At 33.6% G+C, this 14,198-nt stretch overlaps 1 protein-coding gene across 3 annotated transcripts in view; it reads right to left on the reverse strand.

Moving 5' to 3' along the window:
- Positions 1 to 14,198, reverse strand: part of LOC118194616 (pre-rRNA 2'-O-ribose RNA methyltransferase FTSJ3) — a 108,225-nt gene that overhangs the window by 71,061 nt on the left and 22,966 nt on the right. For all 3 annotated transcript variants that reach the window (XM_085817192.1, XM_085817191.1, XM_085817190.1), the window contains exons 3-5: positions 4,474 to 4,553; positions 4,294 to 4,393; positions 4,077 to 4,207 (exon numbers count right to left, since the gene is read on the reverse strand). In XM_085817192.1, coding sequence (XP_085673318.1) covers positions 4,077 to 4,207; positions 4,294 to 4,393; positions 4,474 to 4,553 — 311 coding nt within the window. The remainder of the gene's footprint in view (positions 1 to 4,076; positions 4,208 to 4,293; positions 4,394 to 4,473; positions 4,554 to 14,198) is intronic.

A 14,198-nucleotide genomic window follows, 5' to 3' on the forward strand; every position in this document is an offset into this window, starting at 1 on the left:
CAGTCAAAAGTCGTTAATCCGGACACCCATAATCCGGAATGATCTATAATCCGGACCTCAAAGCTACAAACTTTCTGCGCATGCATCAAAGCATAATGCGTTGACGCATGCGCATAGGCCCTTATGCATGCGCATATTCGTGTGCGCATTCACATATAATGTTTCCGCATGCGCGTTTTACGTATAACGGACGGTATAAGCTAAGCTAAAATTATCTAAATATCTATTTCAGATAATGTTGCAGATTGCTTTGTTCCTTAATCTTCTAATTGGATCCGGCTTATTATTTTTTGCAGACTGTTAGAGCAATTTTATAAAAGTAAGCTTGAACTTTCGATTATGTCAAATAGAATTTCCGATGCTGGAGCTGCCAAAGGATCTACAAAGCGAAAGTATGTTTATCCTTGATATTTATCCTTGTATTTTGCTTTAAACTTTATTTATGGTTAAAATGTCTAGAAAATGAAAAGCTGTCTTCAACTGAAACGCAGTTGATGTAATTGATATTTTAAAAAAAATTGACGAGAATGCAAAATTTTTGGAAGTGTAACAATAAAAAAATCTTAATTTTCTTGTGGTGAGCATTGAAAATAAATGTAGAAGGAATGAAGAAAATTAGGGAGAAAAGTAAGCAAACATTTTAAGAGAATTTGGCTGTCAGAAATACCAAGGTGTTTCGAAAAGTTGGGATGCTTTTGAATATACTTTCAGAATACTTCAAGAAATTTGGGTGTTCAAAGAGAAAACACTTGGATGTATACACCAGCAAATACCATTAATTGAGCTTGTGCTGACCGAAAGGACAAAAACAATATCATTGCAGGTTTAAGTGAAGAGCGATTGGTTTTAGACTATATGTTTGTATAAATTTAAATTACGTTATATAACATCATATCATCATAAACGGGGAATCTCATGATTTCTTAGTTGAATTATTTAAATATTCAGAAATTTATCCAGTGATGTATGTGGATATCTCTTAAAGATGTTTTCCCTCTTGATGAAACCAGTCTTTCCTTTCATCTCATGCCTTCAAAATGCTTAGAATCTTAAGACTGATAAAGGCTCTGACCAAATACTGATGAAATGGATTGAATTGGATTATTAAGTTATGGCAAAGCAGGGCTATCTGCCTAAAAGGAAGGATGCCTTTGTGAAGAACTTTCTAATGGAAACCAGCTGGCATACACGTTACACATGAGAAAATCCACGAAAACGCCCATGCAACCAGCTCGTTTACCGGAATTCAAACCCCGGAGCGAACTATCAGTGTTCAGCGACTTTACCGCTCGGCCGTTTGTGGGCCTTTATGAAATGGAAGGTGATAACTTTATTTAAAATGATTTTCAGAAATACCAAGATGTTTCGAAAAGTTGGATGCTTTTTAATATACTTGCAGAATGCCTAAAAAAAAGAGCAAGAATGATGAAGCAAAATGCCTGAAGAAAAAGAGAAGAAAAAATAAATTTTTGAGTAAAATTTAGTATTTGTATTTTTTTTTTAATTTAAATTTTTTTTAATCTTATGATATTTGATTCTTGCGATTTCAAAAATAAAATATTTGACTAAAATATGAATAACATTTTAAGAAACAAAATGTAGGATAAAACTGTGTAAAGCAATGGGCACAATGATGAAACTGTTTAAAGTGTATGCAAGTCATCCTACGTTAAAATGTCGGTTATACATCTCTCTTATTTATATCATATGTTTTCTGAACGGAAAAATGAAAGGTGTGTTAACTGTGCTTTACTGTAATTTCTCTTTTAATATATTCAGTTTTCAAACGTATCGTAGTCTGGGTTACAAAGTATTTTTCCGAAAGAAAGGTTATTCAAATAAATAAAATCAAATTCTGAAAAATTTATATTAATAAATATATTTAAAATGCTCAGTTCGAATGAATAAATAGAAAATTTTAAAATAATTATCTGAAGAGACAATGCAACACTAACAATTAAATAAAAGTCTAAAAATTAAAAAATTACCTAAAATAATAACTATGACAAAAAATATATATAAAGAAAATTATTTGAAAAAAAAATAAACGACGCACCTTTATTTACGCAGTTCGAATAGGTAAACAGAAATTTCTAAAATGGTTATTCGAAAGAAACCATGCAACTTAAAAAATTTAAATGAAATTCGAAAAAGAAAAAAAAATTCTTAAAATAATAAGTTATAATTAAAAATATAATATAAAGAATATTATTTGAAAAAAAGGAACGATTGTGACTTTTTTTCCTCTCACAAGAAAGGAAACTAGGTTGCCATATATTAAGAAGTTCGCCAAGTGAACTACTCTTGGCACAAACTGAAAAAAAAGCACCAACATAAATTTGTAAATTTCTCTATAAATTTCGCGTGTGCGTTTTATGTATAACGGACAATATAAGCTAAAATTATCTAATTATCTATTTCAGTTAATATTGATGATTGCGTTGTTCCTTAATCTTCGAACTGGATCCAGCTTATTATTTTTTACAGACTGTAAGAGCAATTTTATAAAAGTAAACTTGAACTTTTGATTATGTCAAATAGAATTTCCGATGCTGGAGCTCCCAAGGGATCTAGAAAACAAAAGTATGTTTCGATGTCCATCAAACAAAAAGTGGAATTGCGGCAAAAAATGGATAAAGACATGAAGAAGATGATAGACAGGTTAGTGAAAACGAAAAAATTTCGATTGACAAGTTAGTCGGTATTCTCGGCACAGCAATTACGGGACTTGAGCAGCGGAACTTTGTAACTGAACAAGAAATTATGTCTGTTTATAGAATTAAAGAGAAAGTATTATCACATAAAACGAGGCAACTTAAACAACTTACATTGAAAAAAATGTTTAATAAAGTAAACAAATAAATATTAAGCTTTTTTTTATTGTAAATTTTGATACCCTTTAGATCATAATTGTTCTTTATTTCATAAATTATGGTTTCATATTTTTAATTTTAGAATTTCTGCATGCCATTTTACGAGATTTAAACTGATGATCTATAATCCGGAAAAATCGATAATCCAGAATCGCCAAAGTCCCGACGAGTCCAGATAAACGACTTTTGACTGCATAAGGTTTTTTTTCCTGCGTTCTTAGCAACCCTTCATGGTGTAGTGGTCAGCGCACTCATCACGTAATTGAGAGGTCTGTGGTTCGATTCCCGGCGAAGGCATTTGCTAATTTTTCGTCTAGCCTGATTCAAAGAAATAATTAATATCTCTACAGTGGCACCCGAACTAAAAAGGGTGGTATATGCTGATTTTCCCCACCCGGGATTTGGCAATTGGATCCCCTAAAAGCCCCAGTCATCCTTTAAAAGGGGGAATACATAAGGTATTTCTCCCACCTTCTTAACGAACCTTCATGATGTAGTGGTCAGCACACTCAGCACGTAATTGAGAGGTCCATGGTTCGATTCTCGGCAAAGGCGTTGCTAATTTTTCATCTCCTCTGCTTCCAAAAAATACCTTATGTTTCTACAGCTATTTAAAGCAATATATGCAAGTCATCCTAAGTTGAAATGTCAGTTATACATCTTTCTCATTTATATATCTTTTCTGAACGGACATTGAAAGGCGTGTTAACTGTTCTTTACTGTATTTTCTCTTTTAATATATTCAGTTTTCAGATTCATTGTAGTCTGGGACACAAAGTATTCTTCCGAAAGAAACTCAATTCAAATAAATAAAATGAAATCCTGGAAAATTTATATTAATAAATATATTTAAAATGCTCAGTTTGAATGAATAAATAAAAAAATTTTAAAACAATTATCTGAAGAGACAATGCAACACAAACAATTAAAATAAAAGTCTAAAAATTTAAAAATTACCTAAAATAATAACTATGCCCAAAAAATATAAAGAAAACTATTTGAAAAAATAAATGATGCACCTTTTATTTAAACTGCGCAGTTCTAATGGGTAAATAGACATTTTTAAAACAGTTATTTGAAAGAAACCATGCAATTTTATTTAATGAATTTTACAGTTTCCTGGTGGTATTCAAGTATAGTGCAACTGTGCATATATAGTTATTCATCAAACAATCTTTAATTTGGAAATTACAAAATACTCACACGTTTAAAAAATTTCTTGAAAACATATATAAGACCTAAATAATCCTTGGAACGAAAGACTTTAGTTACAAACCAGCCTCCTCTGACCAACATTTCTGAAGCCAATTTTAATGCACTCACTGTCAACTGATCTATGACAAAAATACAAGAAGTCATTAATAATAAAAATAGATAGGGAATAATTCAGTGGTAATAACTATATATAAAATCTACATACTTTGTAAAAAGGCATCATGTAACCAGCTCTTTCCCACATTTGGAGCACCATCATTGAGCACTACATCAGCTTTCCAAGTTTTCAGTTCTTTTTTTAGAGCCTAAAGTACATATTACAATAAATTTCAATACTTCAAAAGAAAAACAAAATATAATTTAATGTTTCTAAGCGTCATCTTACTTGTCTGCAACTGTCAGTGGTGATATCCTCTTGCAAGGTTATCACATTTGGAATAGGTTTAATGGGCACTATATCAACACCTATTCGAAATGAGTAATAACTTGATTATATTTCATACATAAACCATATTTACAATACTTATATAATCATTTTATAATATTTCAGTTAGATACTTTTATTGTTTAAGTTGAAAAGAAATTTCAACAAATAAACAATCAGGGATGTGCACAAAATATTTAAATTCAGAATATCAAAAATTATTACATACCTAGACTTATGAATGAAGCATAATTAACAAAGGAAAAGTAACGAATAAACTCATTTCAGGTACAAGATAATCAGTGCATATCATTATAATTATTTACTACTCATTACTTCACAGAACTCAATGAAAGGAGTATCCAATAATTTGCATTCAGATTTATATAAAAAGAAAACTAGAAATAGAAGTTATTATTAGAACCCTATATAACAAATAAAGCTTCATAGAGTAAAGAGAACTTTTAAAAATGTTAGTAATATGGTGTGTTTTTTTTTTTTTTTTTTTTTTTTTTTTAAGAAGCAGGAGAGATGAAAAGTGCACAATGCCCTTGCCGGGATTTGAGCTCTGGACCTCTTAAATATGAGATAAGTATGCTTCCAGTTACACTAATATTATTGCTTAAGAATATCTTTGCTAGAAAGGGCATTATTTATTACAGTCAAAAGTCTTTAATCCGGACTCGTCGGGACTTCGGCGATTCCGGATTATCGATTTTTCCGGATTATAGATCATCAGTTTAAATCTGGTAAGATGGCATGCAGAAATTATAAAATTAAAAATATGAAACCGTAATTTATAAAATAATGAGCAATTATGATCTAAAGGGTATCCAAATTTACCAAAAAAGAAGCCTAATATTTATTTGTTTACTTTATTAAACATTTCTTTTAACGCGCGGATGCGTAAAGCATACCTTACTCATAGCCGAAATTAGAAAATTGCAACCAGAAAACTATGTGATTTGTATTCGTGATATTTATAATGACGAGGAATTTGATTTAAATCATATCAAAGACGGAGTACATCGAAATTAAATACTACATTTAGTAAGGAATTATAAGCCGACTAAAATAAAAACATCTGCCCTGAAGATAACGATAGTGTTGACAGATCAACTTCCAGTTCATTGCGCGCCGCGACGTGCCCCCCCCCCTGCGCAGAGCAGCGTGAAATTGATAAACAGATTTCGGAACGGTTAGATAAACAAAGGATATGCTTTTATCCATTTTTTGTAGCAATTCGTTTTTTGTTTGATGGACATCGAAACATACTTTCGTTTTCTAGATCCTTTGGGAGCTCCAGCATCGGAAATTCTATTTGACATAATCGAAAGTTCAAGCTTACTTTTAGAAAATTGCTCTTACAGTCTGCAAAAAATAATAAGCCGGATCCAATTTGAAGATTAAGGAACAACGCAATTATCAACAATAACTGAAATAGATAATTAGATAATTTTAGCTTTTACCGTCCGTTATACATTAAACGCGCACGCGAAAACGTATTCTGCACTTGCGCAGATGCATATGCCAGTTGTAAATGTCTTGCGCGCATGAGTAAAACGCCTATGCGCATGCGTCAATGCGGCGCATGCGCAGAAAGATTTTATCTTTGAGGTCCGGATTATAGATCATTCCGGATTACGGGTGTCCGAATTAACGACTTTTGACTGTATCATTATGTGCATACATATGCACATGTTATTTACCCTATACTATTTTATAACATGAAACATCATGCAACAGCAACTCTGACATAAACTATAAAAGTATGAAAAACACAGTCCCCATACATTAAGTATCCATAATTTCAGTTATCTATGGTCACAATGGAGGGGGGGGGAAGTTCTCTGAAGTTTGAATATATAAACCAAATGATAAACAGCCCACAGCCAAAGTTGAATCACCAATCTCAAGATTATTACTTGAGATTACCTTACTTATTTATATTATTATTTACTTATTTGTAATGGCAAATTTGTCAATAAAACTTTACTAAATTTATATCTGTTAGATGGAAATCCTTTCTATACAGAGTGAATCTGAACAAGTGGGCAAAACTTTAGGGGGTGATAGAATGCAGATATCTGAGTAATATTTGTCACAGGACATATGGTCCGAATTCAAATGGCAAGCCACTAGGTGACATTGTTAATAAATGATATAAAAAGGGTCCTCGCCCCCAATGACATTTACTACCATGAACTGCCAGTTATACAAACCATGAAATTTCCAGGGTGATGGGTTGATTGAGGTGGTCCCATTGCTTGCCCCCCAAGGTCACCAGATCTCTTGTGTTTGGACATTTTTCTGTGGAGCCATATGATGTGGAAATTATTTTGATCAATTGATAGATGGCGATAGCATTGCGTGTTAACGCGACGTGCCTTCTGAATTTCCATAGACTCTCCACCGGCAGTTCGATAGATGGATGTTTGATGCTTCGCACACTAGTTGATTAGGAACACTATTTCAAAGATTTTGATTTTCGATTATGAAAGCATATAGATTGGTTTATCAACTTAACCACCATGTTTTGATCAATGATCTGAAAATACTGTACACATTAAAAGTTACATTTTAAATGTGATTGATGTTGACTTATAGTGATCTTAGAATATTTTGAAACAGTTAGTGCATAACGCCGAAAATTGGATTCAGCACATTGCAAGTGTGCGAAGACAGCAAAAGGTAAGACAAAATTTTCTCATTTGTAGAGCAGGGATGTCAAACTCATAGGTACACTTGGGCCAAACAAACAAGGTTTAACTTTAGGCAGGCCGCAAAAAAAAAAAAAAAAAAAAAAAAAAATCAATATTCATAGAAACTTAGATTTATTTTGAATAATACATATATATATACAGTGGATGGACAAAAATATGGAAACACCTTGTGAAATGCATGTTTGAAAAGAAAGATTGATTTTAATGAAATATGTAGGTGGCGCTGGCATTTTTGATTACTTACGCCACCTATACAACTTCGTAAATGTGCTAAATAGTTCAGTTGTTGTCGGAGTACTGTTATGTGAGGTTGTCATTGCATTATGTCAGAGTTAACAGACTTCGAACATGGGCAAATTGTTGGAGCACATATGGTAGGTGCTTCTGTAAGCAAGGTAGCCGAGGTGTTTAGTGTTTCAAGAGGTACTGTATCGAAGATTTACTCCGCATATTTGAAAAGCGGAAAAACATCATCTGCTAAATCACAGCGCGGACGAAAGTGTGTCCTGACGTAAGTGATCGTGACAGACGATCATTAAGGGCAATTGTGACGAAAAATAAGAAGACCACAGCTGCAAAAGTTACTGCTGAAATGAATGTTGTGTTACCGAACCCTGCGAGTACCAAAACAATTAGAAGGGAGCTTCCTAAACAGGGAATTGCTGGCCGTGCTGCAATTGAGAAGCCACTCATCAGTGATGCTAATGCCCGTAACAGGAAAAGGTGGTGTTAAAGTCATAAAGCCTGGACTATAGAGCAGTGAAGCGAGTAATATGGTCCAACGAGTCTTCTTTCACATTGTTTCCCACTTCTGGCCGAGTTTACGTCTGGAGAACGCCATCTCAAGCCTATAAAACAGACTGCTTGTTGCCAAGAGTGAAACATGGCGGGGGTTCTGTTATGGTTTGGGCAGCCATATCGTGGTTCTCTGCTAGCCCCATGATAACTGTGTCAGGGCACATGACTGCCAAGACTTATGTGAACATTTTGGACGATCAAGTTCATTCCATGGTACAAACTTTGTTCCCCGATGGTGATGGTGTCTTCCAAGACGACAAAGCCCCTGTTCACACAGCTCACATTGTCCAGGACTGGTTTTCTGAGCACGAGGATGAGTTGTCCCATCTTCCCTGGCCACCACAGTCACCAGACCTGAGTATTATCGAACCTCTGTGGTCTACATTGGAACGAAAAGTGCGTTCTCGTTATCCACCGCCAACATCCTTATCTGAACTTGCCACCATTTTGCAGAAAGAATGGTATAATATTCCCTTGGCAAACATACAGGAACTGTATTTATCTATTCCGAGAAGACTGCAAGCTGTTTTGGATGCCAACGGGTTTCCTACACCATATTAAGCAAAGAAACATGTTTTTTTAAAGGTGTTTACATATTTTTGTCCAACCCCTGTATATATATTTATATAGAAAAGAACAAGAAAAATTTAATGTTTACGTCCTGATACTTGACGTCTCTTCTCTGTTATTATCTTTCCTATTTCGGGAGAAATTTTGTTTGCAGTGGTAAGTTGTTTTTCCCAAAGAAGTAGTTGACATTTGAATGCTTTAATTATGTCAAACATGTTCATAATGATATGATCTTTACCTTGTAACGATAAATTTAAATCGGTTAAGTGTTTGGTTATATCAACCAAGAAAGATAAATCTTGTATCCATATTGATCGTAAAACAAACTTACGTCTTGATTTTTCGTTTTTAAACACTGACATATTTCTTCTTTCAAATCCCAGAATTGTTTGAGAATCTTGGAGCAAGATAACCAATGTACCTCGGTATAGTAGGACAAACCCAAATATTCACTATCTAACTCACTTAAGAAAGCAGTGAATTGACGCTGATTTAAACCTCGAGATCTTATAAAATTTATAACTTTTTTTATATATGACAAAACATTCTCCATGTTTATTACTTCCGTGCATAGAACTTCTTGATGTATAATACAATGCATATGATGAATGTTTGAACCGTGAATTTCACTAAGTTTTTTTCTTAGTAATGCTTCGAAGCGCTTGTTTTTCCCGGTCATTGATGGAGCACCATCTGTAGCTACAGAATTTAATTTTGCCAAAGGTAGATTGTATTTCTGCAGATCAGTAACTCTTTCCGCAACTGTATTTCGAGACAATGAAATTGATTGAAAAGCCTTCACATTTCCAGGACAAACAATTTCTCCAGCTTTCATTAGGCATTCCTCGATGAAATCACCGTCAGTAAAAGGCTTCGAATTTTTAGCTATCAACTCGGACAAGACGTAGCTTGCATGTACCGCCGCTTCACTTTCTTGCAATACTTTACTAAACATGGACTATTGCTTTTTCACTCCTAACTTGAGCTCTTTCAACTTTTCTTCTCTCATTAACCTTCGTAATTGTTATATTTCGATTTGTGTTGTTCGTAATGACGTTTAATATTATATAACTTTGGTACATTAATAGTATTATTACATATCAAGCAGATTATTTTATCTTTTATTTCACAGCAAAAATATTCTAATTCCCATTTTACTTGGAATATTCTATGTTCGTCAGCGATTTTTCGTTTAATTTTACTTCCACTTGGTTTTGATATAGACATACTGAATACAAAGGGCTGGAATAAACACGGTTAACGTTAAAAAGTTAACAAAAATTTATTCTTTCCACAAGAGATAAATCAAAATGCTGAAATATTTCTTCAAAAATATTCTAACAATATCACAAAATGTCAAACGTTTAGCAAAAATAAATTCAAAACAGAGAAACTAATTCTATCTCACAGCAAAATCGCTACAAATCAATCACAGCATTAAGTAAACAAACAGTTCGCTAGAACTACAGCTACTACTGAGATGAGTTGTTTGTTCTCGGCTTTTATAAGCTTTATAATTAATTTCTCGAATATACTAGAAACATCTATAAATATCTGGATTTTTGTGGATGACAACAGCAATTACGAGACATTTATTAATTAGGTATTAAATGCACGCGCTGTTCTATTTTTAACCTTCCAACGCAGCTGTCTTTTCAAAAATCGTTTGCGTTGCTAAGGCAACATAAAGCAAATCTAATTACAATTCTAAATAAAAAAAACTAAAATAAATAACTATGAAATCCGTAACAATATGAATTAAGTAATAATTAAAGCAAAGTGCATGCACATGCATGCACCAATATATCGTACAAAACTATGATTGGAAAACTGAGACTATGAGTTCGGCCACATTCGGCTATCGGGGAATGCGTACAAGTTCTGAGTACATGTGTCCCCCAAAAGGCGAAGGTAGCTGAACGCAAGCTACTCACACGCATTTGTAATTTAAGTAGTGTGTGTGTCAGCTCGCTGTGAGTAATCTAACAACACTGAATAAATTATCGTTAATTACTTAGCAGTAAACATTTCATTTTTTTCTTCGTCGATATGTTATTTTATTATTATATATTATTATTTGCCGATATATTGGCCGGGTTGCAAAAATATTTGTTGTGGGCCGCGAGTTTGACATCCTTGTTGTAGAGCAACAATGGCAGAAGAGTCTGTTGTTAAATTAAGATCGAAACGCAAAGTTATCAGGACCATCCTGTCTAAGATTCTAAAAAAAATCGAATCGGAGTTGAATAAAGAAGAAATTGATACAAATACATTAGAAAAAAGTTTAGACCAATTAATCACAAAATCGAAAACTGAGTGAATTAGATGCTCAGATAGAGCGTAACTTGAAATCAAAGGCCGAAGAGTTTGAAACAGAAATTCTATCTTGTATCCAATACAAAGAGAAAATTCAGTTATGGCAATTCAGAGCAAATAAAAAATTTAAAGAGTTAAATAAAGTAACAAATTCGGATAATGAAAACTCTCTTAATGAAACTAATTCTAAAATTGAAAGCAATAAATGTACGAGTCTGCCAAAATTAACCATCGCTAAATTCTATGGAGATTATGCCCAGTGGACAAGTTTCTGGAACTCTTTCAAAGTAGCATTTCATGATAATGAATCTTTAACAAAGATCAAAAAATTTAATTATTTAAAATCGTACTTATGTGGCAACGCTGCAAACTCGATGGAAGGTTTTTGTATTTCGGAACCAAATTACGATGAAGTTATTGAAATACTTAAAAACAATTTTGGCAGGAAAGATATCACTATAAACTCACACATGCAAAAACTCCTGAATCTTAACCCAGTAACCAAATCCAGTGACACTTGAAAACTTCGCAAACTTTGCGATACTATAGAAACTCAAATACGCTGCTTGAAATCATTAGAAGTCACGCCGGATAAATGCAGTTATATGTTGATTCTGGCCATAATAAAAACTCTGCTGTCTGATATAACTTTAGAATTCAATCGTAAAGCAGATTCGTCATCTTTTTTTAATGTTCACGAATTATTGCAGTTTGTTCGTTCAGAACTGGAAAGTCGCGAGAGAAGCCATCTTTTGCTCTCCACTCATAAATCAGAAAACACTTCCTGTGTTTATAAAGAGAAGTGAGGAAAGGGAAGTATCGCCCATTTCACTTACCAGCTTTTGGCGCCGGTTAAAGAAAACAAAACTACTAATTGGTGTCTGTTTTGTAATACTTCCAAACATGTTACCGAAGACTGTGAATCATTGACAGTTGATGAGAAGAGAAATTTATTACGTAAGCAAGCAAGATGTTATCTTTGTCTTAAATCAAATCACTGCATAAAGCAATGTCGAAGCGATCTCGTCTGCTCCAAGTGCAAAGATTGACATAACTGTTCAATATGCTTTTGTGCTGAGAAAGAACTAAATGAAAAAATTACAAGTATAGAAGATTCGCATGTTCTTTCAGCATTCTCTCGCAGCAATATTAAAACTATTGCGCTTCAAACGTGTTGCATAACACTTCGAATAACTACGCAGCCGGTTTTAATTAGAGCTCTATGGATTCAGGTAGTATGCGTTCCTTCCTGAGAAAAGAAATCGCGGATAAATTGAAGCTTCCTATTATACGAACAGAGACTCTTTCGGTATTTACGTTTGGAAATAAAACAGCCATTAGAAAAGCATTTGACGTTGTTAAGATAAAATTACAGAACAAGGAAACACCGAATTTGAAAATCGAAATTGAAGCTCTCGTGACTGAACAAATTTCAAGTTCTGATTTACCACCTCCTAATCTGGATAAACACATTTTAGGCAAACAGAAATTTTATAAAAAACTTTTTTTTTTTAAAGGTTTCTATAAACCTTCTGTTTGCCTAAAGTGTTTGCCAACAGACTCTTGGGATTGCAAAGAAAAAATTACTCTTTTGATAGGAGCTGATCATTATTATGATATAGTGACTGGGAAACTTAAGCGTATAGACAAACATTTAGTAGTTGCTGAAACGTTATTTGGTTGCTCTGTGCTAGGTTACAAGGTACAAGGTGCAATTCCACAGCCTTTAATATCGTAGTTTAGGAAGATATAATATCTGATCAGATAAAGAAATTTTGGGAGCTTGAAAGTTTAGGTATAAAACCTGAAAATAAATCATCCAACCCATTAGACAATACTATAATGGACTATAATGGACAAATTCGAATCAGAAATTTTATACAAAAATTCTCGTTACAAGGTTGGGCTGCCATGGAAGTCTGATAGAAAATATGAGTTACATGATAATAAAGTGACTGCACTGAAACGATTTGAGAAACTTATAAAGCGATTTCAGAATAACCCCGAACATTTTTATTCATACCAAACAATTCTACAAGATTATTTACAACAAAACATCATTGAACCAGTTCCAGACACTGTTGATAGTGAATCTCAAATCACATTTTATTTGCCTCACAGAGAAATCGTTCGTAATGATCGAACTACTAGTAAACTATGTATCGTATTCGACGCATCTTCACATGGACCTGGTGAAATCTCGTTAAATGACTGCTTGCATATTGATCCAAATTCATATCCTGACATTTTTTTATCTTCTGTTGGCCTTCAGGCTTCATCCTGTAACATTTACAAGTGACATAAAGCAGGCTTTTCTTCAGATAGAAGTAGATGAGAAAGAAAGAGATGTAACACATTTTCTGTTTACTAAAAATCCATTCGATGATCCCCAAAATTTCATAACTTATTGATTCACACGTTAGTTATTTGGCGTAAATAGCAGTCCATTTTTACTGGCTGCAACCATTAAACACCATTTGAAATAATATGAGAAAAACTACCCTGCCACTTGCGAATTTTTAAATTATCACATTTATGTAGATGACATCATTGGAGGACACCAAAATGTTGAGCTTGCTTTCAGTACCAGTTTAGAATGCGTTAACATTTTTAGAGATGCTAGTATAATTCTACATAAATGGCATACCAATTCTCAAGAACTGCGCGAATAATGGATTAAAGAAGGTGTTGAATCCAAAGAATCTCCTCAAGTTTCGGAAGCTAGAAATCCTCCATTGAAAGTGTTAAGAGTCGCTTGGGACAACCAAAGTGACATAATTTACTTTGATATAAAAAATTTTATAACATGTTTATCAAACAAGTTCATACTAAACGTTTTGTCCTACAAGCAATAGGACGAATTTTTGATCCTGTAGGTCTATTATCACCGTTTGTACTTACAGTCAAAATCATATTGCAACAAATTTGGACACTTGCTTTAGACTGGGATGATGAACTACCAGAAAATTTATGTTCTGTGTGGAAAACATGGTGCAAAGAAGTTTCCAATTTAAACGAAATCGGTATTTCACGATATTATTTTTCTGCAATCGGTAATAGTGATGTGGAAAGGATTGAGCTGCACTATTTTTCTGACGCTAGCAAAAAGGCATATGGTACAGTAGCGTATCTGCGCATAATTTCTAGCGATGAAGAAATATGTATGGTTTTTGTTGCCTCGAAGACTAGGGTAGTGCCTTTAAAACCGCTCAACTTACCTAGGTTGGAACTAATGGGAGCTCTTTTATCAGCCAAACTAAGCACTAGCATCATTAAAGT

Source organism: Stegodyphus dumicola, chromosome 5 (genome assembly GCF_044657685.1).
Source record: "Stegodyphus dumicola isolate Sdum_Otavi_A_Nest chromosome 5, ASM4465768v1".
NCBI lineage: Eukaryota > Metazoa > Arthropoda > Arachnida > Araneae > Eresidae > Stegodyphus > Stegodyphus dumicola.